Below are 12019 nucleotides of genomic sequence, written 5' to 3' on the forward strand. Positions count from 1 at the left end.
TATATTTTGTTCTCTCAACATTTATTTGGAAAATAAAGTAGAATGAGAAGCTCTCTAATTGGTCCTATTAACAGTTTTGATCAAAAGTATAAAGTGTTTCCTGAAACACAGTTGATTCCCATTAGCTGTCTCACTAGTGTCTGGGGCTTCGGGTTGTTTTATGTCATCCTAGGATCCTGGGAGTTTTCCATACCTGCAGTCTATGTTGACTGACTTTCTATGGAGGGGCAGTTATCGTGAATTATTTCAGTATATTCTGCTTAGGGTTTCCTTATTATTGATGGGTTTTGTTTTGTCTCTCTTTTTTTTTTTCTTTTACCTTTAACACCTATACTACCAGTCTTATTCACAGTGTAATAAAGGTAAAGCTCATCAAGAGAGCTATTTCTCCATTTTACTATCAGAACAGATAACTTTTTATGAAGAAGGGACTGAATAAGACCAAGCATGGGGCCACAGTTAACCAAAAATCCGTGGACTTAATCCAGTCTCTGGTTACCCACCATTTGGTTCTTCTATCTCCGAAAGGCTCAGTTTCTGTCTTCCTATAATATTTACCATGCCTCTTATAGTATTCTAGAGACGCTCTGAGAATACTAGACAGGATGACTGCAATCTGAATTTTCAGAGATACGCTGTTTGTTACGTGGTGTTGCTTACCTGCCTGATTCACCTCATGTGTGTAGAATCTTCTATTGCTTGGGCGCAATTTGCCACAGGTTCTCTATGTGGCGTCTGTCTGTAGAGCTCTCAACTCCCACTGTTCCAATGGAAATTTTTTAATTAAAAAACAAATCATCTTACACTATTAAGATATTTTATCTGGATGTGTAGCAGTTCATTTATTATTTTAAAAAGCTTTTAAAATAAATTAAAAAAAAAAAAACCTTCTTACTAGTGAGAAGTTTTCCCTGAATATATAGCCTTTCTGAAAGGTTTTACAGTATTATACATTGCACCTTCCCAAACAGCCTCCCACAAAATGTAGTTATTTAGTCATGGCTTATAGCTCTTTAGTAGTACGTATTTCTCGTCCTACCACAGACCTGATGTATTGGAATTTCCATATATAGACCCTGAAAATCTGCTTTTTAAACAAATATCTCTGGTCAATTTCATGCACACATTATTTTGAAATTCTTTTGAGAACCACTAACTTAGGTTACGTATCAACCTTTTTGATCCTCAAATATGAAAATAAAATTCCAAGATGACTTTTTGGAGTATGTTTGGGCCAGGTAAGGATTTCGTACTCCACAACAGATTGTGCAGTAAGTTCAGCTGAGACATTGCTAAACAATGTCCTGCAAGTTCAGATGAAAAAAGAATGGTACCTTATTGCTGACACCTCACAGAGAAAAAGTTCTTTGCGTGGCAGATAATCAAGATTTGTCACTGTTTTCATGAACAGTTTTATTTCTCTGTTGTAATCATTTTTTAGTGGAAGCCAAATATTTAATGAAGTGCTTAGGAATTTCCAGCAGAAGATATGTGCAACATCTGGGAAATCAGACAAGTGGCATTCTTTGTCACCTGGATGGAGATAATACCCGTTTATATCTCTTCTTTCAGGCAAATCCAGAAGGACTTGGCCTGAGTATTTTATCATCTATATCACGTCTGCCATTTGGTGTAGAGCCTAGTAAGAACTAATGCTGCCTCAAAGAAGACCCCAAGGATAGGACTACAAACATGTAACTAGTAAGAAACAGGAATCTTTTATTAGAATGTTAGAGTGGGATTTAAGCTTACTTTGTGCAGTTACAGTGATGACCCAAGATACTTCCTGTCTTAAGAGTTCAAAAGTATCCTTTCCTGGACATTAGTATCCTAAAAAAGAAACTGAAAAGAAAATAATTCTTAGTATTTTAGCACACAAAGGAGACTCGGGACTAGTATCATGACTACATTCCCACTAGCTGATAGGTTTTGAAATGCTCTCTTACTCACTTAGAATTAATGAGAGGTGTGAACTGAGTTCTGTTCCTCTAAAATTCAGATGTCGAAGTCTTAACTCCCCAGATGTGACTCTTTGGACATGGGCCTTTAGGAGGCAATTAAGTTTAAATAAGGTCATGAGAGAAGGTCCCTAATCTGATAGGATTGGTGGCCTTAGAAGTAGAGGAAAGTATAGAGACGTCCACCTGTCTCTGTCTGCTCACAAAGAAGAGGTCATGTGAGCACACAGTGAGGAGCTGGCTGTCTTCTGCCCAAGGAGAGTCCTCACCAGACACCAAGCCCATTGGCACCTTCATCTTGGACTCTGAATCTCTTAAACTATGAGAAAATAATTTCTGTTGTTTAAGTCATCCAGTCTATGGTATTTTGTTAGGGCAACCAAGCAGACTAAGACACTCAGCAAAAATAAACTGATTCTGTCATGCACAGAAAAGCAGATCTCTCATTTTATGTAGACATTGATCAGGAAAACTAGGACTTCTCTCCTGGAAAATCTTAAGTAGTTAAGATGAATTTCAGAGATAGTTAGGTTCATTTAAAAACAGTAAGGCAACGTTCTGACTTCTGAGAAGTGTTGTCAAGGAAAATACAAGGTTTTTTCCCTCTTGTTTTTAGGTTGACGGTAAATTATCATATTTTCTTCCTTTTTTTTTTTTTTTTTTTTGCTATTGCAATAATTTCTGTATTCATAAAGATTACTGAATCAGATGCTGAACAATTGAGAGATTATCACTTAAAAGATTTTCTCAGATTTTGCGTGTCCATTGCCCTTGTTCTGGCAGGCAGTGAATAAAGGACTGAAACAGACTGAAAGGATTTACACTAGTACCTTTTCATGATGTTTTCAAGGAGGATGAAAGAAAATAGATGGAAAAAAATTTGCATATCATTTCATACTGATTTGCGTAAAACTGCATGACAAGCTTGGACTGAAAGAATTCATATAGCTGGTCAGAGATAATCAGCCGTGTTTCCTCTAGCTGCAGACAAGCTCTTGGTTTATTTTGCAATCATGCATTATTTTAAAATGTAAGAAGAAAAGACCAAAAAGTGTTTTTGTGGATTTGACCCAAACTGAGACAAATCACCATTGGGGTATCATCCAACACTGTCAAATCTTAGTTTCATTTGTCATTTACTTAATGTTATAAATGGCCCTTTTTAAAATAAGTTATAATTTAAAAAAGGATCAAAATTCCGAAATTTCATGGGATTGATTTAAGCATTTAAAATTTTTTTTTAAGTAGGGATTATATGCCAAAGCAAAGCGATGCCAGCACTGCTTTATCAGTGAATAAGAGAAATAATTAATTAATTTTAACACTGTGTATTATTGTCTTCAAAATGGCTATTTTCTGGCAAATATGTATTACTGAACAACTTTTTGCACTCTGCTTATATTAGAATTTGGTTTTGATCCAAAGCCCATTTAACTAAAGCAGTCATTGTTAGGGTTAAACAGGCTGGTTGTTAATATGTTTTGCTCTCAAGGCTAATAGTATCAGGTTGGTATATAAGGGACTTGCATAAATTTACAAAAACAAATTACTCACTGGCAAGAGAATTAACTCAGATATAGTTTGCTATTACTGAATTAACAATGGGCATAAACCAGTGGAGATTAATTTTATCATCTGTGAGTCATATGACCTAAGACATTAAAATTTGGAATCTCATTTGAATCTTAGATGATTGATGATGATGATGGTGGTGGTGGTGGTGGTGGTGATAGGTTACATTTATTGACTTCTTACTGTGTTTCAGGCATTAGGCTATTTTACATGTATAATCAATTCACTTGTCACACTTTATTATTTCGATCAAAGAGCTTAACAATTTGAAGTTTAGAGTAATTTGCTCAAGGTCTTACTTGTGAAACCCAGGATAGAGAATTGACTTCAGGGAATTTGACTAAAATCTATTTTATAAACTACTGCACTACACTGTTTCCTTCATGCTGTCAGTTTCCAATTTGCCGATTAGGAAACTGAGGCCCAAATTACTGAACTCATTAAGTAACGACTACTACTTTAAATTGAATGGCGATTATTAGCACTGGAAACTGACTTCTAAGTTCAGTTTGCTTTTTGTTACCATAGCTACCTTCTCAAGTAACAACCTATTGGTCCACCGTAGCCATTCTTATTTTCAGAACATGCGTTTAAAAGGATTCCTTAAGGAGTATTTACTACCAGCATAATTTAAAAATGTTGAAAAAGCAGAACATGCTGACTGGTGTCATCTTCCCAAGAATTTAGTAATAACTTAAGTGGAATCAGGTTTATTTCACATACTGATATATAGTATATTTAGCTTCATTTCTATTTTATTTTTACTCATTCTTGATATTGCCATATAAGAGGTATAGAAACTATATTAAACAAAATATACAGTTTTTTATTTTCAAGTATGTTAGTTGAAATTAAGAACATAATATCATTCATATATATTGTTTTCTCATATTATGCTATACTGTTTTTCTACATAAAATTGGGCTTTAAGTAAGTCATGAGTCATGGCAATGAATTTTCTTAATGTTATAAATGGCCCTTTTAAAATAAGTTATAATTTAAAAAAGGATCAAAATTCCGAAATTTCATGGGATTGATTTAAGCATTTAAAATTTTTTTTTAAGTAGGGATTATATGCCAAAGCAAAGCGATGCCAGCACTGCTTTATCAGTGAATAAGAGAAATAATTAATTAATTTTAACACTGTGTATTATTGTCTTCAAAATGGCTATTTTCTGGCAAATATGTATTACTGAACAACTTTTGCACTCTGCTTATATTAGAATTTGGTTTTGATCCAAAGCCCATTTAACTAAAGCAGTCATTGTTAGGGTTAAACAGGCTGGTTGTTAATATGTTTTGCTCTCAAGGCTAATAGTATCAGGTTGGTATATAAGGGACTTGCATAAATTTACAAAACAAATTACTCACTGGCAAGAGAATTAACTCAGATATAGTTTGCTATTACTGAATTAACAATGGGCATAAACCAGTGGAGATTAATTTTATCATCTGTGAGTCATATGACCTAAGACATTAAAATTTGGAATCTCATTTGAATCTTAGATGATTGATGATGATGATGGTGGTGGTGGTGGTGGTGGTGATAGGTTACATTTATTGACTTCTTACTGTGTTTCAGGCATTAGGCTATTTTACATGTATAATCAATTCACTTGTCACACTTTATTATTTCGATCAAAGAGCTTAACAATTTGAAGTTTAGAGTAATTTGCTCAAGGTCTTACTTGTGAAACCCAGGATAGAGAATTGACTTCAGGGAATTTGACTAAAATCTATTTTATAAACTACTGCACTACACTGTTTCCTTCATGCTGTCAGTTTCCAATTTGCCGATTAGGAAACTGAGGCCCAAATTACTGAACTCATTAAGTAACGACTACTACTTTAAATTGAATGGCGATTATTAGCACTGGAAACTGACTTCTAAGTTCAGTTTGCTTTTGTTACCATAGCTACCTTCTCAAGTAACAACCTATTGGTCCACCGTAGCCATTCTTATTTTCAGAACATGCGTTTAAAAGGATTCCTTAAGGAGTATTTACTACCAGCATAATTTAAAATGTTGAAAAGCAGAACATGCTGACTGGTGTCATCTTCCCAAGAATTTAGTAATAACTTAAGTGGAATCAGGTTTATTTCACATACTGATATATAGTATATTTAGCTTCATTTCTATTTTATTTTACTCATTCTTGATATTGCCATATAAGAGGTATAGAAACTATATTAAACAAAATATACAGTTTTTTATTTTCAAGTATGTTAGTTGAAATTAAGAACATAATATCATTCATATATATTGTTTTCTCATATTATGCTATACTGTTTTTCTACATAAAATTGGGCTTTAAGTAAGTCATGAGTCATGGCAATGAATTTTCTTACAACCTTATTTTTATGAACCATTTTTTAAATTAAACCACTTTTTATTTTATGTTGGTTCATATGCTCTATGAAGTATTCAATGAGGCCAGGTGCGGTGACTCACGCCTATAATCCCAACACTTTGGGAGGCCAAAGTGGGCAGATCACTTGAGGTCAGGAGTTCGAGGCCAGCCTGGCCAACGTGGTGAAACTCTCTCTCTACTAAAAATTAAAAAAATTAGCCAGGCATGGTGGTATACACCTGTAATCCCAGCTACTCAGGAGGCTGAAGCAGGAGAATCGCTTGAATCCGGGAGGTGGAGGTTGCAGTGAGCCGAGATCACGCCACTGCAATCCAGCCTGGGCAAAGAGTGTGAAACTGTCTCAAAAACAGAAGAAAAAGAAGAGAAATATTCAATGGACTACACAAGTAAAAAACATGATATTAATGGTTTGTTGAAACATTTGTTCCTTTGGAAGAATTGATATGTATTCATTATCAAAGCCTGCACACGTTTTTTTCTTGACTCTTCACCTGATCTGAAAATGCATTGCCCTTATAAATACAAGGTAAATATATATTTTGGAATAAGTTATCCTGAGTTAGTGCTCTTTCCCTCACTCATGAGAATTAGTAAAAAAATCAGAGAGGAAAATAAATAAATGAACATCATGCTTTAGCTTTCAAGGAATTCATTATTCAATACTCCCTCTTTCAAAGGATTTTGAAAGTATATACATCTGTTAGAGACAAATTTTTAAGACCAGCTTAAAATCGCAGACCTAAGGTTAATTTTAAGTGAATTAAGTCATTGCTTTAAGGGCCCCATAAATGAAAGCTAACTATCTAAGGTCAGTGTTTAAGACATTTGCAATACTTAATCATTCTTATTCTTGTGCTTACTCTTACAGCTTTTGGTGTGTGCCAGTAATCTCTTTGTTGCACATTAGTAGATAAAATGTAATCTTGTAATTTGTGTGTGTAAGCTGCTTGAGAACATAGGTATTTTTTCCTATAACTGCTGGATTTCTGTTGCCTCAGGTGGTGCCTGATACATACTAATTGATGAATTAAAAATTTGCAAACAAATTCAACCTAAGTAAATGCTGAAGGCTCTTAGGGTATCTACTTTTGATGTGACTTTGAAGACAAAATAAAAGATGTACAAAATCAGTGTTTTATAGTATGTTAGTATACATTCCTGAATGTATTTTATAGAATGTTAGTATACATTCCTGAATATTATCTTTTAAAACTATCAGTTCAACACACTAAATTCACTTACGAAAAGGAAATGAACTTCTGAATGCTGTTTGTTGAGGAGATAAATGAGCGAGATACAAAGTTTGTTGAAGTGGAGAATATGAAATGATTTCTGTTTGATCAATTACACTATTGTATATCATACTATCTTATTTGATTTTTAGGAAAGTATCTTGAGGAATATCCTCTTAATCCTATTTTAAAGATAATTGAGGTTAAGTAGTTTGTTCATAATAACAGTTAGTAGGTGGCAAATTCCAGACTGTCTCCAAAGCCTTTCCTTTCTCCTGCCTTATGTATGCAAGAAATAAGCTACAAGTGTTATAGATCAGTTTCATGAACTAAGTCTCTAAGGACAAAGTGTGATTTATTTTAACCTAGCTGCATTTTTAAATTGAAAAGAAATACGTAAGTTTCTTGTTATTGTGACTGGAAACACAAAATGCATTGCATGATATGATGCTTTTCTCACACATTTGAGAAAGCATTGAAGGGTTTTGAGCAAAGTAATGATAGGATAGTTTCAGCGATATTCATCTGAATGACAAATCAACTCCAGGGTAGAGGCAGGGAGAATAAAGGAGGCCATTGCAATCATCTAGGCAAGAGATGATGACTGGTTGGATCAGACAGATCTTGGGGCCTTATTTTTTAGCCTCCTTTGCTCGTTCTTCCTGGGAGTGGTGAAAAGTGGTTGAATTTGGAATGAATTTTGAAAGTAGAGCCAACAGTATTTTCTGAATGACTGGATATGTGGAGAGGGAGGGAGGGAGGAGGGAAGGAGGGAATAAAGGCAAGGAAAAGAGTGAAAGAAAAGTAAGGACAGAGACACAAAGGTGATTCCAGGATTTTTACCTGAACAACTGGAAAAAATAAGTTATTCTCGTGAGTTAGGGGAGAATGGGAGGGAAGCAAGATGCTGGGACAGAAAGAGAGGCAGATGAGGAGTTGCGTTTTAGCTGTTTTCAGACTTCCAGTATATCGGACTAGATACCAATGTGAGAATCATCAATATAGACATAATTAAACCCATGAAATTGGATGAGAACACCTGGGAAGGCTGAACAGAGAGAAGAGGCCTAAGCCTTTTGAGCTCTGAGATACTCCAGAGTCTAGAATGTGGGAAGGCAACAGCCTTCTCCTTCTGGAGGAGGAAGAGCCAGTGAGGTAGAATCATCCTCAAGGCTGGGGTTCTGGAAGTCAAATGAAGAAAATATGAATGAGAATGAGTGGTTAGATGCAGCATATTTTTCAGGTAGATTAAGTCCAGTAAGACTTACATATGACCATAGGTTTTAGTAATGGGGGAGTCCATTGATGACCTTGACAAAAGATTGATCAAAGAAGATTCTGTTACTGAAAATAAACAGAAAGGATTATAAACCACTCACCTAGAAGACATCTGAAGTTATTCTCTTAAGTTTGTGATCCTCATAGAGGCAAACTACTTTGCAGTTGTTATGTAAATTTGGTCATATTATCCTGTACTGTTAAACTCAGATATGTTCGTCAGTTATTTAAATACTGATTTTAATTACTTTAACTGTCAACATTTAATTAAAGTTTTTAGAAAGTTTTACTTGAGGTTCCTCCTGTGTTTTGGTAAGTTGTTACTGTATGGTGGAAAGGGCATACATATCTATACAAACAGTCCTAGATTTCAGTCCAAACTTCACCGATTAGTAGTTGTGCAATCTTGAACAAGTTAGGTAAATTTTTCTAAGTCTCAGTTTCCTGATTTGGAAGTTGACAGGTAATAACTACTTTATATGACTGTCAATTAACAGTGAACTGGATTAAAAAAAAAGTGGTACACATACACCATGGAATACTACACAGCCATACAAATGAAGTTATGTCCTTTGTAGCAACATGAATGCACCTGGAAGGCATTATCTTAAGCAAATTAATGCAGTAACAGAAAACCAACTGCCACATCTTCTCACTTGCAAGTAGTAGCTAAACATTGAGTACACATGGACAGAGAGGGGAACAGTAGACTCTGAGGCTTACTTAAGGTTGGAGGGTGGGAGGAAAGTAAGGATTGAAAAACTACCTATCAGGTACTTTGCTCATTACTTGGGAGACAAAATCATTTGTACATCAAATCCTGGCAACATGCCATTTACCCATGTAACAAATCTGCACATGTACCCCCTGAAAAAGTTTGAAGAAGAAGAAAAAACAAGATACTGTGAGCATACTATCTGAAGCATATGATACAGTTATACATCATAAATGATGTAAAAGTTGAGTCATTGATTTGTACTGTAAGCTGCTAAATTTTTTTCTCCAGTATTTTTTAATATAAATAGAAAACCTAGACAAGGACATTTATTTAAAACAACTGCATAGCAACTGATATTCCTAAGAGAGATAAACAACAGAAATAATCATGAGAATCAATTTAGAAACCAGATAATCTAGATGGAGATTTGTGTTGGATTTTCTATAATCAACTGTTATCAACTGTATGCTACTCAATAGGGTAAAACAATTTTCATAGTTTTGTTTTGAAAAAATGTAAATGCTATAATGAATTATGTGCATTTATAAAGCTGACTCCTTATTTTAAAAACTTTGATAATGTGGGAAGTAGTGATTAGACATTTGGTCACTTCTAACTTATTTTAAAGGATGAAAAATCATAAAAAAAATAATAAATTGTACTTTTGCAGTAACTCTACAGGAATCATATTTAATGTGTGTATGTTTGTGATAAATTCCTGAAGAAGTTATATTAAGTTTGTTTTTGATACTAAGTTGCCACCTACAGTTTACAGTAGTATCATCAACCAACATTGTCATCTAATTGCATTTAACTAATAATTATTTAAAATAAGTGGAACCTAGTAGAAAGTAATAAAATTTAATTAGTAAAATCTAATTGGATTTTCCATTGTTTATTTGCATGACTTAAAACTACAAAATAATTATGAGGCTTTCTCAAACTGTAATTCTGTTTCTTTGTCTTCTTTTATAGAGCTACATTCATGGGAGCAGCCAGGCTCAGTTTGTGGCAGAATCACACATTATTCTGGTACTGAGTATCCTTTTAAAATATTGATGAATTGAAAAGGGCAAACCAGAGCTACATGTTATTAAATTGACATTTTCCTGGCAGTAAATATCAAGATTTTAAAAGACATTAAATTTTAAGCTGTACTGTATGACTAGTTTTATTTTTTTGTTAATTATTTCCTGCTACAGTGTAATTTGTTGCTATTCAGTATCATTAACAGATCATAATTTATTTTTTACTGACTGTTGAATTTCAAAGTATTACTCTTACTCTGCATTGATGATCTCTGGCTAGATTTTTTTTTTGTGAAGTTTACATGGCTTTTCCCTATGGCATCTTAATGGTGACAAAAAAAGTGCGTTATGGTATAAATAGCAGCTTAAAAAAGGGATTATCATTGTACTGCTTCCCTTAAATATATGGTATGTCAGAAGAAGGAGATTTTGAGTGGTTCAACATGCCTTTTTGGAACATACCAGACTGAGTCAGACTAAGTGTTGTGAATCAGATCATACAATGTAATTTATGATTTGGATTTAGAAGGGTAAAGAATGTAGCAGGATAAGAACTAGTAGCAGGATAAGAAAAAGGTAAAGTTAAGCATCTAATCTGAATATTCTTAGAATGAAATAAAATTAGTTTGGACACTGTTTGGGGGGAACGTTGATGTTTGTGTGAATCTTACGAAAATATTTGAAATTTAAATTCATAGTGTTGCTTGAACATACTGAGTCATTATGAGAATTTAACGTGTGCCTCTAGTATCCTTTATAAACTTTGATTACTAATATCTTGGTTACTAAGGTTCATATTCAAATGAAGTAGTCTAGACCAAATTCTCCAGTACTGTATATAACCAAAGCTGTAAACCTTTAAGTATCTTAGAATTCATCTAGGCCAAACCTCATTTTATATGTAGGAGAACTAGAGCCCACAAAGGGCTTACGTTATAGGGAAGTCTACGTGAGCTAGAATTAGAATTCAGTTTTCTTTTTCATGGTCTGTCGGTTGTGCAAGTACTTAAGTTTTATGTACAATACTTTATTGTGGTGTGTGATGTATAATTTCATGAATGAATGTTAGTCATGCCTACTCTTTTAATCTGGATGAAAATACTATCTTTTAACAACACTGAAGTTTTGGATTTTATTACTTTGTTGTGTCATAACAATGCATTTTAAAAGTCTACCAGCAAAGACTGACCCCTTCAGTTTATTCAAGAAACCTGTTTTATTTGCTTACTGTGTTTTAGGCACTACATGAAGTGGTGGTATATAGTGATTACTGTATGGTGGGGAAAAGGGATGGAAAATGTTTAAAGCACTTGGAATTCTCGAGAAACTGAAAGTCTTCCTTGTTTGTAAAATCAGGATTAGCAATACTAACCACACGGCATTTTTGTGTGAAGAAAATGAGCTAGCACACATGAAGCATCCAATAATCACAAAAGGCTAGTTGGTTTATTTCTCTCTCTATTTTCCCTTCTTTCTTACTCAGAACTTTGGTGGCCACAGATAATATGCATAAACACATATATATGGGTTGATTCCTAGTGATATTGTTTGGCTCTGTGTCCCCACCTAAATCTGACCTTGAATTGTAATAATCCGCACATGTCATGGGAGGGACCCAGTGGGAGGTAACTGAATTATGGGGATGGGTTTTCCCCTGCTGTTCTCATGATAGTAAGTCTCATGAGATATGATGGCATTATAAAGGGTCGTTCCCCTGCACACGCTCTCTCTTGCCTGCTGCCATGTAAGATGTGCCTTTCACCATGATTGTGAGGCCTCCGCAGCCATGTGGAGCTGTCAGTCCATTAACCCTTTGTTTCCTTATAAATTACCCAAGCTCATGTATGTCTTTACTAGCAGT

At 34.4% G+C, this 12019-nt stretch overlaps 1 protein-coding gene across 2 annotated transcripts in view; it reads left to right on the forward strand.

Annotated features, from left to right (window-relative positions):
- The window catches only part of TUSC3 (tumor suppressor candidate 3), a 222162-nt gene that overhangs the window by 177303 nt on the left and 32840 nt on the right, over positions 1 to 12019 (forward strand). For both annotated transcript variants that reach the window (XM_017867199.1, XM_017867198.1), the window contains one exon: positions 10106 to 10169. In XM_017867199.1, coding sequence (XP_017722688.1) covers positions 10106 to 10169 — 64 coding nt within the window. The remainder of the gene's footprint in view (positions 1 to 10105; positions 10170 to 12019) is intronic.

This window comes from Rhinopithecus bieti, unplaced genomic scaffold (assembly GCF_001698545.2).
Source record: "Rhinopithecus bieti isolate Rb0 unplaced genomic scaffold, ASM169854v2 scaffold_2888, whole genome shotgun sequence".
In the NCBI taxonomy this organism is placed as follows: domain Eukaryota; kingdom Metazoa; phylum Chordata; class Mammalia; order Primates; family Cercopithecidae; genus Rhinopithecus; species Rhinopithecus bieti.